This window comes from Amblyomma mixtum, chromosome 1 (assembly GCF_055824585.1).
Source record: "Amblyomma mixtum isolate Tamu chromosome 1, ASM5582458v1, whole genome shotgun sequence".
Classification (NCBI taxonomy): Eukaryota; Metazoa; Arthropoda; class Arachnida; order Ixodida; family Ixodidae; genus Amblyomma; species Amblyomma mixtum.
The window spans coordinates 65266773-65289692 of NC_143012.1; the positions used below are offsets into that span (position 1 = coordinate 65266773).

The 22920-nt window shown below is 47.4% G+C and overlaps 1 protein-coding gene across 1 annotated transcript; it reads right to left on the reverse strand.

Annotated features, from left to right (window-relative positions):
* Nucleotides 1-483: 483 nt before the first annotated feature.
* Nucleotides 484-13528, reverse strand: Atg101 (autophagy-related protein 101). The gene is made up of 7 exons (XM_089562306.1): nt 13364-13528; nt 11567-11644; nt 9326-9409; nt 8432-8530; nt 6510-6621; nt 2759-2925; nt 484-691 (listed from the first exon to the last, which is right to left on the reverse strand). Exons 1-7 carry the CDS (start codon nt 13391-13393, stop codon nt 602-604), a joined length of 660 nt encoding a protein of 219 aa, XP_089418432.1. The 5' UTR covers nt 13394-13528; the 3' UTR covers nt 484-601.
* Between the last annotated feature and the right edge of the window lie 9392 nt (nt 13529-22920).

Below are 22920 nucleotides of genomic sequence, written 5' to 3' on the forward strand. Positions count from 1 at the left end.
TGTTATGTGCAAGTTTACTGAAAAACAGTTTAGCATTGCTGTTACATACAGACTTGTGCCATAAGACCCCAGAACATTTGTGCTGAACACTCCATTACTTATGTCATGTACAGTCGGGGACAAAAGTCTCCGGACCACATGTTCCTCAAACGAAGCTTATAGCTCTACTATCAGACAGCGGCTGGAGACCGCACTTGTGGAGATGAAAGAACAAAAATTTAACTTTTACCTCCACAAGTGTGGTCTCCAGCCGCCGACTGAAAGCAGAGCTATCGGCTTCGTTAGAGGAACATGTGGTCCGGAGACTTTTGTCCCTGACTGTACACTGATCGTGCACTCTATGCCAGATTTGCTACCTGAGGCAGGAGGTGCTTCTGTCAGGCCTTGACCTTTAGCTCCTGCTCCACTTTCTCTGTAGAAATATACCGAAAGGAAAAAAAGAGGAAGCAGTAGCCCCACAAGCTTTTTTCACAGAGGCAGGCATAGAGGGAGCTGTGTACGAAAAAGTTTATTCCGCTTGAGCTTAGAAAGAAACAGGCAGTGTGCCGCCTATGTACATGCGCTGAGGTCGTGGACTAAAAATGCAGCTGATGGGGCCCTCTTAGAAGGCCAGTGTATCCTTGAGCAGCTTCCGCATAGTGCTGCCCACCGACGACGGGTTGTTGCTGGGGCCCGAGGTGTGGGAGATCACCTGCGTGTACACAACGTAGGCACTCAGTTTTTGTGGCAGTGCGTGCTTGTACTGCTCAGGTCTTGTAAGTAATACCCCTGTCAAGCGCACAAGTTAAGTGCACTTACGGGGAGTGCGCTTCAGCATCCCGAGTGACACTTTGGGCTACGCGGTGCTAAACGGGAAAGCAAAGTGCACTCGTAGTAAAAAAAATGGCGACAGAAAATGAGCGGAATTTCTGAAGAGGTCACTGGAAAAGAAAAAGGACTCATAATAATTGATTGCTTAATGTGATAGAGCAAATAAAACGAGGTTAAACAGTTATTAACAATGAAAAAAAATATAAATAGAAGAAAAGCCAAGACCAGCCAAGACTATCCAGAATTTCGGCAACAAACAAGATGGCGCCGGGCAGCGATGTTGCATGTGACCACGTTTCCTTGTTTTGTTGCTTCGCCTGTAAAATAAAGTTGTAAGTACTTTTGATGCACTATACATATTGTGCCATTGAAGTCGCTGCTGTCGAGGGTACGCACTCAGCCCTCAAAGTGTGATCTGTGAACGCACTCTTCTGCGAGTGCCACTCCACTTGCATCGTTTAGATGTGGCAAAGTGTACTTACAGCGAGTGACACTCTCTGTAAGTGCGCTTAAATTGCCTTCTTGACGGGTATTATACTGTGACCGAACGTGCCTTTTGGTAACAGACCGCAGGCACATGCAGTAAATGTATTGCAGACTCAGTTAAAAGTGTGCGAAAAAACGAGGACAGAGTAAGGACACACATCACAGTGAAAATACTTCTTCAATTAAAAGGGATCTCACAGTCAACTCCATCGAATTTTTGTTTTGGGTAAAAATGATTGGCTCTTTCTAGGAACGTTGATATTTGTGTTGATAGTATTTGTCCGGCAGCAAAACACACAATTTATTGTTAAGAAAAGTACATGTTATAATTTTCCCGCCATTCGAAAATTCATGAAGTCTACATGTAAAAAGGACTTCGTGATCACCATATTGAAGTAAATGCCGATGCAGCCTGGCCTCTCCGTTCCAGACCCTGAAAACTGTATCGACGCACCATAGTTCGCTTGCAAAATTGGGCAATGCCTCTATTTCACTTTTGGTCTTTTCCAGCTAACAAATACTTTGCTTTCAGTGAAAGCAACTTCTCTGCCATTGGAATCCAGCAATCAGATGATTCAGCGTACAGGTCAACTTCAATCTGTTCTCAATGTCCCTTTAAGGGGGGATGAGGGTCTTGAAAACTTTTTTTTTATTTGTTAACATATCTTTCTGAAACTTAGCACCTGGGTGTATCATTGAATGCTGATTTCGAATATGCATTTAGATTTCAAATATCTCAGCTGGAAGGAAATATATGGCAAAATAAAATATCCTAATTAGGTCATTTCTTACGGGCCTTTTTAGTAATTTATCAGTTAAATAAACATTTTTAAAGAACAAGCAGACATTTGCAAAGGCCCAAAGCACATCCTAAAGCTAACAGAATGTCTACAAACTAATTTTGTTGATCATAAATAAACAACAAATTTGGAAAGAAAAAATGACGTGGCAGTAATTAGCCCACACTTCGCCTAATTGCTCATATATCATGTTTAAAGGAAAAAAGAAAGCTTTAGGATGTGCAGTGGACCTTTGCAAATGTTTACTTATTCTTAAAAAATCATTCTTTAGCTGATAAATTACTATAAAGGCCCGTAAGAAATTGCCTAATTTGAATGTTATTTTGCAATAAATTTTCTTCCAGGTGAGATATTTGAAATCTAAGTGCATATTTGAGATCAGCATTCTATGATACACCTGCGTGCTAAGTTTCAACAAGTTATGTCAAAAAATAAAAAACAAGTTTTCAAGATCCTCATCCCCCCTTAAGGTGAACATGACAGTCGTATAATTTCTTTTTCACCTCATCAGAAGTGAGAAGGTAAGCACAAGCATGTGAAGTCTTGTTAGTAAATCGGGAATGAAGCAAAGATAAGAAAGAGTGGCAAGGAAACATATAAAGGATTCTGTAAAAAAAAAAGAAAGAAAAATTCAGTGGGAAGGAAGAGTGTTTGGTGCTTGCCTTGAAGTGGTATGGCTGGATGTCTGGGTAGTGGGTGTCGAAGACGAGTTCCAAGTCGGGCTCGCTGGGCACCTTGGGCAGGTACTGCTGTCGGTTCAGAGAGGCCGCCACTGCTATCACCTTCTCGGCCAGCTGCTCGCCCAGGCGAACACGCTGGCGCTGGCGTTCTGCGAGCACCACACCGAGCGCCACCGTGACACATCACGAAACACTGGCAATCTCGGGTCAGGGTCTGAAGGATGGTCGTTTGCCAAAGCCAGCTACAGACCACATAATCTCACTACAGTCAAGTCCACTTATAACAATACTGGTTACAACAATATATCGGATATAACAATGGTCAGTCATAGCATCATCAGCTTTGCCATGTGTTCTATGGTAAAATAAACTGCTTATAGCAATGCTGTCAAGGCACATTATTGGTTATAACAATTAAATCTGGTAATTGAGTGTCAACCATTATAGAAAAAAAAGAAGGGAATGCTACAACCACACCAGCAAAACCATGCTTACAACACAAAAGCGCGCACGTGTGGGGCCGACCAATGGACTAAGCTGGCGCAGCAACGCCACAAAAGCAAGAGGCAGGCATTATCGTGTCAGGAGAGCTGCTGCATTGCTGCGTTGGCTACGCACGCCATGCGTACCCCCAATCAGTTGGTGCAGTGCGCGTGCATGCAGCCAGCGAGGTTTTCTTCTCTTGTCAGCTGTCACTGCACCCTTGGTTCTGCATGCTTCTTGAATTTTCCACAAGAATCACTTCCGGAAAGCCGGCTTGATTCCTGTGACGTGGAGGTGTGCGAAGCTCCCGGTGGCACAGTGATGGCGGTGCTTTGGTCATCAGTGAACATTGTTCCGGTTTCCTGAAGTTCGAATTAACGAGCTTTTACAGGCATTAGAACAATCAAACCCCTCCGGGTATTTACTGTCAATAAATGCTCTGAAGTTTGTCATCTTTTATTTTTTTTTTCTGCACAACCCTATTATAACAATTATTGGTTATAACAATGGTATTTCCATGGCACTTGAATATTGTTATAAGTGGGCTTGACTGTATATTTCCTGCGCTCATCGCACCACATTACTATCTGCCATCTAAACAGACCACTTGTTATCAGCCTGCGTAAACGTGCGCTTCCAGATTGCAGCATGAATATCCACAAATGGCATGAGAACAAAGCAGCATGTGTTCCCTGCCTTGCCTGCTCTGTTCTTATCTCTTAATGCTACACCCATCAATTTCTTTCTCATCACCCGTTGTGCTGTCTTTGAAGTCCAATTTGTAGCCTCCATACTTGTTATCAGCCCATGTAAACGTGCTCGTCCTGATTACGGCAGGAATATCCACAACTCGCATGCGAACCATGTGTTCGCTGCCTTGCCTGCTCTATTCTTTTCTCTTAATCTTACACCCATCAATTCCTTTCCCATCACCAGTTGTGCTGCCTTTTAAGTCTGATTGGTAGCCTCTATACTCCCATGTTTTGACTTCACAAGTCGTCACCGAGAGGGCTGTTCTGCTGTTCATTTATAGAAATTCCACCTGCCCCATGCCCCAGTAATGGTCTCACTCCGTGACAGTGGTGCGAAAGCCTCTCTTGTGAGACAGAAGAAGCGTGTACACTTTAACAGGCTCTATGAAAACCCAGGAAGTAAGAACCAAAGCTCATAGACGGGAAGGTGAAGCACTTTTTCGAAGCCCAAAAGGCGCGGGTTCAATCCCGGCCTAGGCGGTCATTTCGATGGAGGCGAAATTCTACAGGTCCGTGTACTCTGCAATGTCAGTGCACATTAAGGAACGCCAAACCCCAGGTGGTCGAAATTTTCGGAGCCCTTCACTACGGCGTCCCTCATAGCCTCAGTCACTTTGGGACATTAAACCCCTATAAACCAAACCAAGCTTTTTCGAAGCCTTGAAAGGTAATTTCGCATCATGAACTACTCTAGTTTCAAGCGTGGCGACCACACAGCTCTGCGCATTCTTTGTCGAGTCAACACAAAAGCTGTGGTTGATTTATGTGTATGCTTTTTAGGTGCTGAACAGGGCGAGCTCCACTGAGTCTATCTACATCCGCAGCTATGAGCGGTGTGACACTGAGCATTGCAAAGCTCTCCACACAGACCAGGGTCAAGTGCAGCATGTTTCCTCAATACCAGATTGTGTCTGTTCTCTAAAATCAGTAGGACTGGCTGTTAGCCCTAAAAGAGAAACATACGGTAAAATATCCCCCCCACTCTGAGAGGAGCTCCACACAGGAGCACACTGGTTACCTAACTGCCCACTGAAACGCATCCACATGTATTGCAATGAAATAATCAGACTGTCCTTGCCTACCTTATTCACTAAATTTTCATGAGCCCATCATTAAAGGTGCACTGAAGAGGTATCTGAATTCGTCTTATTGCTGCGGGAACTCGATCTACACGTTCCGAGAATTCTAAGAAACTTCGATTTATTGTCCTGTGTGGCCGATTTCCCTAATTAAATCGGATTAACGTCCGGCTCCCGCCTTTATTTTTTAAATTCTCCCCGTACGGTGGGCGGAGTTGACCAATGCGTGGAGTGGCTTTCAGCCAGCTCTGTGGAGGCTTTGCTTTTGCTTTATTTTGTTTTTTTAGGTTTCCGTGAATAAATAGTTTCATTCGCAGATAATATAGCCGCAAAATAAGCCCGCAGAAATAAAAATACGTGCGGCCTATTTGCTACTACGGACTACTACGTATTACTCTGCTGATGGCAGAGCGGCAAGCCGCCACGGGACTGGGTGAAAGGCACTCCACGCGTTGGTCGACTCCGCCCACCGTACGGGGAGAATTTAAAAAATAAAGGTGGGAGGCGGACGTTAATCCAATTTAATTAGGGAAATCGGCCACACAGGGCAATAAGTCGCAGTTTCTAAGAATGCTCGGAACGTGTAGATCGAGTTCCCGCGGCAAAAAGACGAGTTCAGATTCCCCTTCAGTGCACCTTTAAGGGTCTACTCATCTGCCCTGCAGTTATTCCACATCATAGCAAAATCTTATGACAAAGTAGCAGCATACAGACTACCCAGGGCAGGCCCAAAGTTGCACAGAAGAGCGCTTTAGGTTTGGCTCATGTTCTCCTGCTTTGGCATCAAGGTCTCTCTCCAACAGTTTGCAGAGAAAGGGAAGTAAAAGCATTTCATGCTTAAAAACACTGCCCCCAGGGATGTCTCAGCCACCCCCATGGACAGTGTCGTTCCATTCAAGGAATTCTCCCTTTTTTGGGAGAATTTTAGGAGCAAAATCTGGCAAAAAGGGAATTTCGGTGGGTTTTCAGGAATTGTTACGAACCGAAATGTTCTTGTTTTTTTCCAAACGGCTGGCCTTTAAAAACTTTAGAAACTGCTGCAGGGAAAAAGGGCCAGAAATAGAGAATTTTGGGTCCAATCAAGCTTGCTTTGGTTGGTTTATGGGGCTTGACATCCTAAAGTGACTCGGGCTATGAGGGACGCTGTAGTGCAGGGCTCCAGATAATTCGACTACCTGAGGTTCTTTAACGTGTGCCAATACCACATGGTACATGGGCCTCTGGCATATTGTCTGTCAAAATGCGACCGCCGTGGCTGGGATTGAACTTACATCTTTCGAGCCAGTAACCGAGCACCATAACTCCTACGGTGGTCGGGTTTAATTAAGGAAATTTTCGGTTACTACATAAAACAACATTGCCTAGGTAATGCCTGCAACCACCCAGTGCAGGTGTGGGCGAAATGGACACACTGCTTACCTTGCTCGTTGGGCAGGGTGAGGATGTTGATGCGGATGTTCCACACCTCCCAGGGGATGTTCTCTAGGAGCAGCCAGCGGCCGCGCCTCTTCTGGTAGAACTCCAGCCCGATCTGAACCCAGCGTGGGGAAAAAGGAAGGCACGAATGAGCATGCTTGAAGTGGAAGCCTCCAAGAGTTTGCCGAGAAATGCTGCCATCACGTTCGCTTGATACAGCATGAAATAACATGTGACATTTAACGTCCCGAAGCAAAACAGGTGTAAAGACGCCAAACATGCCTGCATTCACTCAATATGAAATGCCCGCCTTCAAGACCTACTCCACTGATTAAAGCACCTGAGCATTTACGAAATTTGACTTCAACAAGCGATGATGAGCATGTTGTGAGCTAGATGGAAATAGGGAATGTGGTATACATTTTATTTATGTAAAAATTGTAGTTACTCTTCAGAGCAAAAAACTTCCAGAAGTATGATTAACAATGAAAAAACGACTTCCAACTTGAGAATGGTTTATGGTTTATGTAGGTTTAACGTCCCGAAGCAACTCAGGCTATGAGGGACGCCGCAGTGGAGGGCTCCGGAAATTCCGACCACCTGGGGTTTTTTAACGTGCACTGACATCGCACAGTACACGGGCCTCTAGAATTTCGCCACCATCGAAATTCGACCGCCACGGCCGGCACCGAACCCGCATCTTTCAGGTCAGCAGCCGAGCGCCATAACCACTGAGTCACTGTGGCGACCCCCAACTTGAGAAGCCAGTTGTCTAACCTGTGCCCTTTACAAGGTGACCCTGACAGCAAAACAGAGGATGGAATGTGAGCACATGGCAAGATGCTCATGTAATGTACCTCACTTCATGCCAAGCTCAGCAAATGGCACCAGCTAGCCCAACAAGTTTTGTGAAACCCAATCTGTTCGTTCCACCCTGTGAGTGGTGAATGAAGCTGACTGGGCACCCACTTCAAAATGCGATGAGTGAGAGCTTGACCACAAGCTATTTTATATTGCTCTGAGCCTTGGCTTTACCGAAACCAAACAGTAATAGGGAATAAGTTTTTAAGGTGAAAGCCTTTAATGCCACATCGTTGTCGACAGAAGGTTGTCAGCAGAGGTGCCACGCTTTTCGGTTGGTCTAAATGGTTATCACGTCAGAGCGCGCGGATTCGAAGTAATGAGGTCACCCACGGATGCCTGACGCCCCCTTTTGGAGCACACGGCAACTAATAAAATAGTTGTCGTCCGCTCCGACAAGGGGCGTAAGGCGTCCGTGGGTGACCACACTGCATGCCTCATTACTGCGAACAGTGCCATGGATACAACCGAACTCATCGAAGCAGAGAGAGAGACAGTCGTGCTAAAGAAGCAGTCAAAGTCGGCAGTCAAAGTGTGTTGTTGTAATGTGTAGTCAAAGTGTGTAGTCAAATAAAGCACTAGTACAGCACGCCAGGAAAGGCTTTCGCCTTGCAGCACTTTAGAGGGCCAAAGTGCCCCCGGATTTTTTCATAAGTCAGAGCACCTGTCGGTTATGTGGTAAGCTCTAGTAGATGGAGATTTAATAAATTTCGGCCACCTACGGTTATTTGATCCAAATCAATAGCAAACAAGAGCAATACAGCATTACTCTCCAAGGCATTCTTGGCACATACATACTTCATCTTCAACTACATGTGCTTGCACTAGTTGTATTACCTACTGTTATGTGAATGTGCTTGCAGGCTAGCATGGTTATGTAGCCTTAGAAAGCTACTGGCTTCAAATTATGATTTGCACCATTGTCAGGCAGACCAAGTAGAATGCAAAAGCTAGTGCGTACTACTGTTGCGCGGTCAAGGCTGGTTGCTCGGTTAAGAAGAAAACACGAAACCTAAAGGCTGTGGATTCAATGTCAAGGCAGGCAAGGAGACATGCCAACTCACATTTCCACTGCGTGGTCCATCATGGCTTCGCAGGCGCTCGCTGAAGGCGACAATCTCACGAGTGAGCGTTTCGTTCAGCTCGTCCGAGGCGCACCGCACCTGCATACGGTAAGCCACAGTTTACGACACAGTACAGGAGATGCAGGATGAGAAGTATCTGACAGCTTGTACTTGAACTGCACAAACATCCACCTCAGATTTGAAATGGACACAAGACACTAGGTACCATGGCCCCATTTTAAGAGAACAAAACCTTAGCCACCCAGAATGCTAAAGCTAGACATAAAGGTAGCTGGGCAGTGCTAGTGAAATCTACATATCTCACCTCATTCGTAAAAAGAAGCCCAAGCAGAGTACAAGCTCTCATGCAATGGCCAGTGCAAGGCTGGCAGTAGGCCACTCTGCAATCTAAGATTAATTTTGGTCTTCCACGTGTTACTTAGTGCACAGGCCTGCATTTCAACACATCCCAGCATTGTTATCTATGTATAGTTAAACCTGGATGCAACGAACCTCCATGTAGCTAATTCCTCGATACTACGAAGTTCCTAAATTCCCCAACGTCATGCCCATTGAGGTGCGTGTATTTGTGAATTGCACAAAACCAAGCTATTGAGGTGGTTGTCCCTCGCATAATGAACTCACCACGCTGACTATTAGCTAGTTCTGCATTACATCCAAACTGGACGAACTGTGCGAAAGTTTCATGTCGATACAATACGAACCGCTACGACAGGAATTCTATGACTGCGACAAGCGCTGTGCTCCAGCATGATCGGCGCTTCTCTGTCGCAAGCACAGTAGTCTCCGTAGCTTTCTTTTTCGTAGCTTCACACCAAGTACTACTACAGGAGTCCCTGTCTAATAGTAGTGCTGTCTAAAAGTCGCACTCACATATGTGAAGTCGACAAAGTCGCAGGTGATATCTTCGAAGCCAACAGTGCCCACCGAGTAGCTGCCTTCCTCCTTGTAGTGGAACTGCAGAGGAGAAGGTGAGGCCAAGTATGAGACACGTTGCCACAGGCAGTCTCACAAATGAGTGAAAACTCTCAACTAGGGCTAAGTGCACTTCCCGCCATCCCGAGAGAGCCAAACATGGTGGTTTTAACCACATATTGACTTCTTCAGTCCTGCTTGCCATATTCCCTCATAGATGGCAGTGAGTACAGTAATGTTCAAACTGCACATGAAATGCAGAACAGCAAGGTAAAAGCTTGACAAGAAGCATACAGGACTGGTGACATAGACAGGAGACTAAAGGCAGACATAATGAGTGGTGATTTTTATTCTTCCTCTTGAACACACATGGCCTCCTGTAGAGCTTTGCAGAACTTCTAAGAGACGGCCACATGCAGTGACTAGGCCGATTAGCTTGGCTGCGCTGCTTTGCGCTCGCGCGAAGCTCGCTGCCGCTGGCACGTGTCTCGTGCTGGTATTTGCATGGCTGGAATAAACCTGTCCTACTGGCATCTCAACAACAGCCACTCTCAATCTCCATCTAATACACATGACCCATATTCATAATCTGCCATCTGAAGAGCTTTGCTCTGAAAAGAGCAGAAAAATGTTGGTCCAGAAGCGCTCCATGTTCCCACTAAGACTTTAGTTCCCCCGATGTTGATAGTAAATATGCCAAAATAAAGTGTTAGAGAACCGTTTTCCTACCTGGCTGCAGCAACCAAGGCCAGGTTGTGTCCGATTAAATGTAGAGCAATTACTTCTCACCAAGCATTGTTCTTGTACACTATTACTTTCCACCACAAGATAGTGACGTCCCAAACTGCACCTTGAAAATTTTGCATGACTGCCACATGACTTTCCTCCATTCCACTCCGTTGGTTAGTGCAAGTCCAAAATGTTTAGGAGAATCCCCCATGGTAGACTAGATTTCATATACGGAAGTAATTATGCAATAGCATCCACCCATGTGTAGCTGTACGGCTACACAGAAAACTGCACAGCCCTCTCAGAAACCATGTAGTTTAAGAAAAAATTCCTTCTGGTTCAGGGGTGAAACCAGGGACCACTGCCTCCTTAGGGCAGTTGCTTTACCAATTAAGCTAACCAAGCCGGTCAACAGATGGCAGGGCGATGCAGAATAGATCACCGACTTTAAGTTGGTTTATGGTTTAAGGGGTTTAACATCCCAAAGCAACTCAGGCCATGAGAGATGCCGTAGTGAAGGGCTCTGGAAATTTCGACCACCTGGGGTTCTTTAACGTGCACTGACATCGCACAGTACACGGGCCTCTAGAATTTCATCTCCATCGAAATTCGACTGCCGCAGCCGAGATCGAAGCCGCGCCTTTTCGGTCAGCTGCTGAGCACCATAACCACTGAGCCACCGCGGCAGCTGACTTGAAGTGGGAATGCTGTTAGTCCAATGCATCTAAAGGTGCACTGAAGAGGAATCTGAACTCGTCTTTTTGCCGCGGGAACTCGATCTACACGTTCCGAGAATTCTTAGAAACTTCAACTTATTGCCCTGTGTGGCCGATTTCCCTAATTAAATCGAATTAATGTTCGGCTCCTGCCTTTATTTTTTGCATTCCCCCCGTACGGTGGGCGGAGTCGACCAACGCGTGGAGTGCCTTTCAGCCAGCTCCGTGAAGGCTTTGCTTTCGATTTATTTTGTTTTTTAGGTTTCCGTCAATAAATAGTTTCATTCGCAGATAATATAGCCGAAAAATGAGCCCGCAGAAATAAAAATGCGCGCGGACTATTAGCTTCTACGGATTACTACGTATTACTCCACCGATGGCAGAGCGGCAAGCCGCCGCGGGACTGGCTGCAAGGCACTTCACGCGTTGGTCGACTCCGCCCACTGTACGAGGGAGAATTAAAAAAAAAAAAAAAGGCGGGAGTCGGACGTTAATTCGGTTTAATTAGGGAAATCGGCCACACAGGGCAATAAATCGATGTTTCTAAGAATGCTGGGAACGTGTAGATCGAGCTCCCGCGGCAAAAAGACGAGTTCAGATTCCTCTTCACTGCACCTTTAAGGGAATCCCTCAAGCTGAAGTAAACTTGAAACAAAGGAGTAATTATTCATTTGTGCGCTGCACCCCAAAATGCACTGTAGCTCTCCCAACACAGTCATAGTGTCTCTGTGCAAGCACGCACAGGTCAGCTTACCTTGCCCAGTGTGCGATGGAAGAGCAGCGTGTGGAAGATGCCCGAAACGGCCTCCTGGACCTGGCGCCCTTCCAGGCACTGCACAAAGACCCCACCACCCCGCCATTTTGCATCATACTGCTCCCTAGTCTGATCAACGGGATGAATCAACGGGACGGGTCAACGGGATGGGTCAACGGGATGGGTCAACGGGATGGGTCAACGGGATGGGCCAACGGGATGTTCAGAAGTCGCCAGTAGTGAGCATCGGAATTTCAAAGAACTGCCTGTTTCTTGCAGTGCATTGGGTCCACAGAAATCACATTTAAAGATTTACAATGAGTTTCAGCCAGGGATCTTTTAATTTTTTTTTTTCTATAGTTAGCACTGTTCGACCCGTGAGAGCCGGTTATGGAAGGCAACTTTATTTTTTCCCGATTTGCACAATCCTCCCAACATTTCGGATCGTTGGCATGGCTCACGCCTCGGCGAGGACAACTATTTTTACGCTGAAAACTGCGTATTAAAGCTAAGCAACACAATGAATCTATATCATGCACTACTACAACAAGCTGGAAACGCAATGTCTAGCTCCTCTATATGTCTCACTCTCGTGAAAGCAAGGGTGTATTGCAGAAGCACAGAGCATTGCATAAGCTGGCACCTGGGTGCAGTTACTGGCTGCTAACCACGCAATCTTTTTCTTTTCTTTTTTTTTTTATTTACTCTTTCAACTGCATCTCATTCAAGCTCAGGCACTTTTTAAGTAACTAAAAGTTCAAGTGAAGCTCCACTTGAGCAGACGGGCAACTATAAGAAATCCGACTGTGTGATGTTCTAGATATGTTCAAATGCGAACTCTTACGGATTGAACGGACGCCTATTCGTTAGAGCTCGCCATTATTTGAGCGGCCTTCGGAGCTTCCTCATATCTCCCATATCACGGCTATGTCCACACTGATACAGATGCATGTGCCCTTATCATTCAGTCACAATGATAATCCGTTTAGGTCCACACCGCCCTTCCTTTTCTTGCACAATACGCACGTCTTCGGACACGCAAATCGTTAATTGTTAACCTGAAAACTGTGGTTTTTACAGTTTACTATTAAGCGCGCGTGACGCATCGTTTTTGCCTTTTCTTCTCTGTCAATTGAGAAATCTCTACAAATGAGCACCATTCACGACATGCTGTCGATTTTAAATGGGTTTATGGGTGCTTAACGTCCCAAAGCGACTCAGGCTACGAGGGACGCCGTTGTGAAGGACCCCCGAAATTTCAACCACATGGGATTCTTTAACGTGCACTGACATCGCACAGTACACGGGCCTCTAGAATTTCGCCTCCATCGAAATTCGACCGCCGTGGCCGGGATCGAACCCGATCGGTAACAGTAGACGCCTGTACTGCGCCCAGTGACGAAGCTCCTCTCAATACTTGTTCCAGCTTTCCCGCTCACAGCCCCTACGCAACTAATGAAAGAGCGCTAGGAATGCGCGGTGTTCCCATCTACCAGGTGTTGGACACTGTGACATACGCAGTTAACGATTTAAGCTGGCTCCGATCGCTCCACGCAATTGGAACTTGACTGACCTACACACCGATTGACCTGCTCGTCCCTGATGACAAGGTACCCAAATCCCAAACTGGCTAAAGATCACAGACTCAATCGCTCCCGCGGAGCCACTTTCCCGAGCTCGGTGGAAGAGAGGAGATTCGAGCAGAGCATCTGTCAGCGCGGGCTAGAAAACAAAGAACGGGTTGCTGCGAACAGCTGATCGCGCAGCAAGCGAAAGGGGGCAGCCAGTTATACTCACCAACTCAAAAACTTCGGATCTTGCATTCATGCCTCGCTCATTACCAAGCTGCCTCAAATACGCGTCTCGGAGTAGGCCCAAACCCGAAATTTCGAGCTAAGAACTTCTTTCACGGTCAACACAAAGCGTGCGGTACGCACACTACAGTACAAAAGATTGTCCTTGTGTTGTCTACGAACATGTCTACGAGCGACTTCGGTCGGTGATCCGCGCAGGACGTGATGATGGTAATAGCTGCGGACTCTTGTTTCGTTTTCTGAAAGCACTTGTGTTCGTGCAAAACAGAGATAAAAATGTGAAGAAATTTAGAATATTCGGCCGCGTAAACCCGAACGTGACGTTAAGCGCAGTAGCGGTGATATTAACGTATGGAAAGCGGGTTGGGAACATGGAGGAAAAAAAACTTTTTTTCCTCCCTCCATGGTTGAAGAGTGCTGGCGAGCGCACAACAAAGACCTTGGCAGAATATAGAATGTGCCCACAACAGATGAGTGGACTTCGTGCGCAAGATGCCGATCAAATCAAATCAGAATTTATTATTTCTTTGTAGAAAGGTACGCAGATATGGAACAGCTGCAAAAAGCTACTGCTACCAGCAGCCTGACGAGGCGAATACCGCAACTCGGCACTACAAGATGTCAGTAACCATTTTACAATTTACAGTGTTAGCTCCGCGTTGATTGCGGTGCCCTGTAAAAAAATTGGAAGTGGTTTTAACTCTTCTAAACCTAGATAGAGCGAAAGCTCCGTTACACTTGGCTACGCTTGGTTAAACGCTTCCCAGACAACACCAAACGTCCTGAGGACGTACTCATCCCGAAGAGGACATTCTGAGTGCTTTTTAAGATGTCCTCACTTTGTACTTTGCTGTACGACTCGAGGACGAAAGTTGCTCAAATGCCTCCTCCTTTCGCAGGAGAGTATTCTGGCATTGAACTGAGGTTTTTAAGAACTTTTTAAGGCGGAAGCCTTTATTGTCTCATCGTTGTAAGCAGCAGTTGTCGACAGAAAATGTCACGCTTTTCAATTGGTGGAAACGGTCGTGACGTCACAGTGCGCGAATTTCAAACGGGGCCAATTGTACTTTGCTAGTAACCAATTGAAATGCTTATAGTGATGCTCCAAGTAAGTGGGACTGAGCTTAGTTAATTGCTTAATTACCCAATTAGCCTAATTAGCTTTACTAGTCAGGCCATATAAATAAATAAAACCGATTAAGAAATTGGTCGAGTTCGGGAATCGAACCCCGGTCTCCGGAGTGCGAGACGAGCATGCTAACAACTCCGTCATGCCAGCTCGATGGTTTGGAATCAACAAAGGCGCGTCTAGTGAATACGGTGTCTTCACTAAAGTCCCTTTATGAGCTTTTCTAAAAAAAGCAAAGCTGATCTAGGGACTTTAGTCTTCACTTACTCTCATCCTCCTCCATTCTCTTCCCGCGAGGTTTAGGTGTCCACCGACAAATGAGAGACAGATACATTTCCTTTCCTCAAAAACCAATTTACCGACGAGCGAGGCGTAGTACCGAATGGGCGATGACGTTCTGTGGACTACCTGGCAGCGTTGCAAGACGCTGTCGCGTTCCACTCTTAGGGGCGAAGCTTAACATCTTAACCACACATCAGTGACCACACTTTAGGTCAAAAAAGTGCACCCCTGAATTTTGCGAGACAGTTACTGCGTAATTTCCTTTCCTCAAATACAACTTTCATTTTCTTCATTACGGCTCCTCTTTATCTATCTTCTTTCACTCCCACTTCCTCCCTTCCTCTACGGTGCGGTTCAGGTGTCCACCGAGATGACAGAGAATTACTGCGCATTTCCTTTCCTCAAAAAGCGTTGCGTTCAAAGGGCAAGGCATCGCGCCGAACGGGTGGTGGCGTTCCGTGGACTCCCTGGCAGCGCTACAACGCGCTGTCGCGTTCCACTCCTAAAGGCGAAGCTTTAAGCGTCATTAAATTAGCAGTTAATTAGTATTCAGGCATTAATCAGTAATTAACCATTGATTAGTGATTTCTCATCACTTAGTAATTAGTACTCAATTATATGTGACGCCACCAGTGCCACAGAAACAGCGAAGGTGGTGCGGAAAACGCTTCCGCCTCTACCCACTTTAGACAGTCAAAGTGCCCCCTGAATTTTTGTAGAAGACTGCAGCAGAAGGAAAATCCGACACGTTCCTAAACTTAGCAAATGTAGTGAAAACTACGAACACATATCCGTTCAGGCACCAATCACCATGGCTTCCTTTCTCCCGTACAATGTACGGAAAACAAAGAATAAAAAAATTACCGAAGACACTTTGGAAATTCTAAAGTGTGCTTGGCGAAAGCCTTGTGGTCAACCCACTGCCGCTCCCCCGAGCCGCTTGGCGCGGAATCACTGGGCCGCTTCGGAGCGATGCGTCTCACTCACTCGACTGCAACGAGGCGACTGGCGAAAGAGCGGCGGTGTACCTGTCACCGCCAACGCGCGCGCGCTCGTTGCACCGCTACTGTGTGACGTCACGGTTGCTATGCGCAGCTGCCCCCCCCCCCCCCCCCCCCCCCACCGGCGCGCCGGCTGCTAAGGAGGGGAGGAGGTTGCGCCGCTGCGCGGAGGTGAGGCTACAGTTGGCACGATTCCAGTGCACGGACGGACACCGCGAGCATGAGCTATTAAAGGCTTTCTTTCGCCTTAAAACACATGCTACCGTACACACTAAACTGCCTAGATAGACATCCTGGCAATGCTATACAGAAGTGTTTTCGAAATGGTCTTATGAACTGTACTGCTGAAGTTTGTCGAATTGATTTTGCAAACTTGGTGCACTTTGGCTATTTTCTTTACTCGCATTTTTAATATCAATGCTTTTTAAGAGGTTTTGCACCTACAGACTGCTTAACTGTTCACAATGAACTGCCTGCGTTGTATATGTGACTGGTTTACAGGTGGCTGGAGCCTCGTCAAGCTGTACATGCCACCTTTTTGCTTGTGCAAAATAAAAAGCTCTCGATTGATTGAAGATCAAACCAGCTTTATCTCTCGCACTCAGCTTTCATTAAATAAAAACTGCATGCATATCAAAAGATACTTGTGAACAATAGAGATATAGTGAAGGGAACCATTGTGACTGAAGAAAATATGCGCCTTGAGGAGATATCTTTCGCCTCTCTAATTTCGCCTCCGTCGAAATTTTAGAGGCTGGCGTCGCAACCACCACGTCCGCCACGAACGCGGTTGTTGCGAGGTTTGCAGCCTTCGGGTTGCGGCCGTGTATCTGTTTTGTCAGCCAGCGTCCGTTCCGGCGGACGCGGTTGTTGCGACGCGCGTCTTTACTTCTTCCTCCACATATCTTCCACATGGTGTGGGCATGTACTCAAAATCCCCACCTCCCCCCTTCCCCTACCCCTTCCAGAGAGGCATGGGAGACTGCCCTTCTCAACTGCTCCTCGCTTGAGTCCCAAAGGGCTCTGGTGAAACGGGCTAGAGACGGGGCATTGTCATGCGGTGTCCCGGACTAGGGACGCCGACCATGTAGCGTGGCCACTCTGTGGCTCCCAAACTCTATTTCAGAAATTAAAAGTTTTCACCACCACCACCACCGTCTTTACTCTCTCTTTTACTCTGTCCTCTTTCAACTTTCTCTCTATCTGCACGTGGCAGCGGTGGTGGCTCGGCTTGAGCCAGTTGGCAGGCCCATGCAATTTTCCTTTTCATTTTCCTCTGTCGCAACCAACCAACCGGTTGTTGCGACGCGCGTCTCTTCTTTCACTCTTCTGATCTTTTAACTCTCCTCTATCTGCACGTGGCAGCGGTGGTGGCTCGGCTTGAGCCAGTTGGCAGGCCCGTGCACTTTCCTTTTCTTCCTTCTCTCAGTCGCAACAACAACAAGCGACGACGCCGGCTGTAACAGATTAACCCAATCCAATCGAGCCTGCAGATGCCGCGGCTAGCAACATCTGTTCCTTTCGTATTTATTTTTTTTAATTTTCTTAATAAATAGCCACTAACAACATACCGCTTTCTTTTATAGCGAAAGCTCTACTACTCTGGGTGCAACTTCCTATTTCGATGTGCATGGGGCAATGACCTTCAATGCCTGGCAAGGTCAAACCGAACTTAACTGCGAGGTGATGGCTCAAGCTGTGGTAATATGGCCACTTGATCATATGACTATAGCCATTAGGTACCTGACCTTGACATTTGATTTGAGACAGTGGAGATCATGCTTAGCACGGCTATCGCTCGTATAACGTACAATCGGGGACAAAAGTCTCTGGACCACGTGCACCCGAAACGAAGCCGATAGCTCTGTCAATAGCCGGCGGCTAGAAACCACACTTGTGGATATAGACCTTCTCCATGTTTGCAAACAAGCGAGGTGGCGCTGCAGTCGCGAACGGGCTCGCGGTAGGCAAGAGGCCAGGGAGTAGCGTCGAGTTGAGGTGGTGCAGCGCCGGTTTTCAAGGCTTGTATGCGCGTTTTGAGTTTCTGAGAATCATAACAATGGTTGATGCTTTCAACTTAGTATTCCTCGAAGTACACGGGCTCGCGTTGGCCATGTACGGCGTATTTCGACACGGTGTGTATTGTATTACGGCTAGAAAGCGCTGCAGTTGGTTTCTACCCCAGGCATTCAATAAAATGATAAGTTTTTGACACTGAACTAGCAAGAATGATTTTACCTCGGGACAGTGCTGAGGGAAGCACTGGCGTTTTTTCGGCAGAGCCGACGTGCGCTCATCGTCTGTTGACACACGTGTCGCAGAGTGCGAAAAGTGGGGACAGCGTCGATCGTGTCCCGATCTCATCTGTCTCGCGTAGCCGCTCTTTTTAGCCGTCAGATCAGGCACCACCAGGCTGACTTCTCCCCTTCTTAAACTGGTCGATTTGGTGAAAAGTTTGGATTCCTGAAATTATATTTCTTCCAGCCCTGGGTCTTCTGTTTGGTTACTAAAAATTCTAGCAAAATATTCAGTACAAATTCATAAAATTACGGTTTTTAGATCTGTGGTCGTCAAAAATTGTGAGGTAATGGCGTTTCTGATGGTCCTGGCACGTCGCGAATCCTGTGGGTTTCCGACGACGGGGCACCACAATGGCATCACTACGAAGAACAGGGATCAGAGGTTTCGTTGATTTCAGTGCAGCATTTCTTTGACCAAAGCGAAAGCGAAGAGGCCATAAACGAGGGAACAAAACTTAAAGGTTTGTTTTCTGATCTACCACATTTTCTGATTGGCATCACTCACCCCTTCGTAAATTTGTAAGGAATGGAAATAGAATGATTCTATTTGTCGCGAACGATTCCAGAGACATTGAGGAGTGCAATAAATCTCTCGACTTTTTTTTTTGCTACAGGAGCAGTAGTATGCTAGTTATTTTTGATAAGAAAGGTACTGCGAATCTAAAAAAAAGAAGTAATACCGCCATCATAGAGAATAGGGCGTTGGCAACGTGCTGGCATAAAAAATTTCCGCATTTTCTACTTAATTATTCAAGACCCGTGGTGACTTGATGAGGGTGTTAATTATAATTATCCAAGAACTTTACCAGGTATAGCTGAAAATTAAACGCATCGCTGAAATTAGCAGAGCAATTTCATATTTGCACCAAATTTGGTTACATATCTCAAGCATCAATAAAGAAAACACTTTTCATTGCCTCATCCCCTGTCAATCTCGCTACGTGCCTCTGTTGGTAGCCCGCCTGCGGTTGCTTCTTTCCAAACAGGCTTCGCGATCATGTACTATTTCATGAAGAAGCTTATGACACATGCATGATGCAATGAAAGTACGCTGTTCGAAGCATGCCAACGCGACCGCGCAAGATTGTCACAACTTACCAGACTTTTCTACTACACTCAAATAATTATGTCGTTCATGTTAAGAAACATTTTGAAGTATATATACTAAATGCCCTAAAATGCGTCATTACACGTTCGCATAACTTCTGCGCACGTTAAAACATGCTGTGCTATCAACAAAATAACGCACTTCTCGATGTGGAGAGTGACCCTGCCGGCGCACGTGCACACCAGCTCAGGGTGATAAATACGTTCGCAGCTACATACATGCTTTTTCTTTTCCTTGCGCAATTTTAAGCGTACCATGCGGTTTTTCAGGTGAATGAGCGCGGCAATTTCCGTGCTATGAAGTACGTTGACTGGCAGCGCCGGTCTACACCCAGACTTCGCGATTTTAGTACCGCGGCTCATTTCCTAATGCGGCATTTATTTCCGAGAAACCTATTAAAGCTAATCTAATTTTTCATTTTATGATACTACGCGGATCCAACAGCGACGCAGCTGGTCAGTACATGCTGCTTCTGCAGTGCGCAGCCACGATATGCAGCCGCCGGTAGCTGCAGCAGCTGCGGTAGGCACGGCCAGGCGGAACCTGTTTTGCCTACCACGCGAAAGTCGCTACTGACATCAGCGCCACCGCATCTCCGTGACGTCGCGGGGTGAAGGAGGTCTATAGTGTACTAGAATTCTAGTACACTATACATGTGGAGATGAAAAGACAAAATTTTGTCTTTTATCTCCACAAGTGTGGTCTCCAGCCACTGGCTAATAGCAGACCTAAAGACTTCGTTTCAGGAACACGTAGTCCAGAGACTCTTGCCCCGACTGTACGTTCAAGCCACGTTGAACTACACGGGACTAGCGTCTGTCCTATTTGTGTTCTTTGTCTCGTGTGTTCACTAAGCGCTAGCAAAAAATGATATCGAACTCCAGCCATTTTTTATCCAGACGGTGTCTAAGATTTTTTCAAAATTTCTTTCAGTTGACTGCGTTCCACCAAATGGGTGAAGAAGAAGAACGCTTCAAGACGACGAAGAAGAAGCCAATCGAACGGTCGACGGCACGCGCAATCGTCGTAACCGGCAGAAGCCATGTTTCATCGCGGAAGAAGGGTACGGTTACGTGGATCTCGGCGCATTGGTGGCGGCGTGTCCCATTCAGCCACCACTGATCCGCTAGGGACACAGCAGAGCGCAGCAGCTTCGCACACCGCGGACTTGGAGACGGCGACCGACGGCTCCCAAATACCGCTCGAGCCAGCGTCCCAAGAACAGCCCCCGCCCGATCTACAGGCCTCCGCCTTGCCAGCTGATAGGGAGAAGCGGCCAGGACGGCAACCGCGAAGCTACGTCACACTGCGGGAAAGCGGGGACGCAGGACGTCCGAAGGCTGAAGTCCCTGCCGTCGGCTCAGGAAGCGGATTTTCTCAGAGATGCTCCGTTGGCAGCCTGAATCAACATGTGAATGTCGCGGAGCAGCACCAGGAACGCGCGTCTCCTTCCAGCGGCGAGGCGCTGGAAGAACGGCTACGCACCTCACTTGCTGCAACGGCTAATCCTAATCCCACTAGGGTAGTCCCTCCGGCGGCACCACAAGCCAGCCCATCGGTCGCGGCGTCTACTCATTTTGAGGCCTCGAGTGGGCAGTCACCTGTTCCCAGTCATCGAAGCGTACAGCTCGCAAAGACGAAGAACGCTTCCGACGCTGGTTCGGCGGGTGTTTTGACAACAGACGAAGCGGCCATGCCAGCTGTCCGCACACGCAGTCCAGTTCCTTCTCCTGGGCATTCTTCGACAAAGGTCACTTCGGCCGCTGCTTTCTCCAAGAAAGAAAAGACCGTGAGCAAAGCGTTTGTTAAGAACCTCATCTACCGTTTGACAGAATCCGCAGCGAGCAGGCCTTGCGCTGGAAAGGAAACGACGGGCGCGATGCGCCCTCGCGGTACTCGCGGTGGCCATTGGCGAGGAAGAGTCCAGGCGCAAGGCGAAATACAAGACCCCGATGTCGACAGCAACGCGGTGCAAGCTTTACTGGAAAAACTCAACGCGGCAACTTCTTCCAAGTCAGCGTGGAGCCGGCGTGGTGCTCGCACTCAAGGTTACGCAACACGGCCAAAGACTTCCAGGGGACCAGCTGACATCCCAGTTCGCGTGGCCCCAAAGCGGAGGGCTCGACAGCCGGCCGTCACTTTATCTCCAGATGAGGCGAGTACAATACTTCATTGCATATCCAAGTTGAGAAAGCGGGAACTTGCACGTGTTGCTGGAAAGGAGCAGCTAACGGCACAGCCTAAGGAGCAGGAACCGGAGGAACAGGCCGATTTGTCTCCCGCAAAGACGAACCGTACATGCCGTACACCAATAACGAAACAGCACCAAGGAGCAACGGTTCGCAGTGAAGATTGTACTGAGCAAGAAAAAGTTAAGGATGACGGCACCAGAAATACCGACAGTTTGAAGCTGAGCTCCAGGACCCTGGCCTTCACCGAAAAAAAGCGCCCAGGGCTGCATGCTACAACCAAGCTGACAAAACAGGAACCGGAACTTGGTGCGGGAAAGGAGCAGCTCACGTCACAGCCCGCGGAGCAGGATCTGAAGAAAGAGGCTAGTTTACTTACTGCAAGGACTTATCGCAGCTGCCGTCCACCAATAACGAAGCAGCAAGGAGCAGTAGTTCGCAGGGAAGAATGTATTGATCAAGGAATTGTCAAGGATGATAGCTCGAGAAACGCGGCCAGTTCTAAGGCGAACTCCAGGGCACTGGTGTTTACCGTAGAAAAACGCAATGAGCTGTATGCAACATCCGAGTTGAGAAAGCGGGAAATGGGACTTTGCGTTGGAAAAGAGCAGTTGGCGGTACAGCCGACGGAGCTGGGGCCGGAGGAACAGTCTGGTTTGCTTACCGCATTGACTCACCGCAGTTGCCGTACACCGATAACGAAGCACCAAGAAGCAGTGGTTCGCAGTGAAGAATGTTTTGAGCAAGGAGGGGAGAAGGATGACGGTACAAAAAACAGCGACAGCTTCAAGCTCAGCTCCAGGACCTTGATGTCGACCGAAGGCAAACACACTGAGCTAATGAAATGTTGGAAGGAAGATCTAAGGAGCAGTGACTCTGAAGAAAGGATATATGAAGTGAGAAGAGTAGAGAAGACTTCTGGGCCGGGCGCACTTCTTTTGGAGAACGAATCGCCAAGCAAGAGCGCTGAGTTTCGTTGGCCGAGTCACTTGAGCAGCGAGTGGACGCCGGATCCGGAACCTCCGCAGGATTTTTCTGGAAACAGCCCTCACCGCAACAATCTGCAGTCACCGCGTTACCGCGCCCTCAGGCAAGCCTTCAAACGAGTCTCCGACTGGACTGTGCCGCTCTCAACACAAGATCAGTTTAACGGAGCGTCCAAGTTTGATGACACTGGACCTCGTCAAAGCCTAGGGTTCGCTGCAGAGTGTTTTCGCAGTGGGGTGATTGCTGTGGGAATAGTGGTGGTTATCAGGTTCTGTTTCCTTGCACTCTTGTACAGTTTCTCCTAAATCCCTGTCTAAAGATAAATAAAAGTAATTGCTACTTACGTGTTTTGTTCACTACATCTTCAACGAACACTTCAGTGTGCTAGCCCAGACATTTCGTTAGGCCACTTGTGAACCACTTATAAGCCGAGCATATTTATTGATTTATTCTACCACCTCCCCAGTCACTCTTTACAGCATTCTGTGGCTATGAGCGCGTGCCACCGGCGTCCACAAGCGCTCTGTTATCGCGCGCGCGCTTA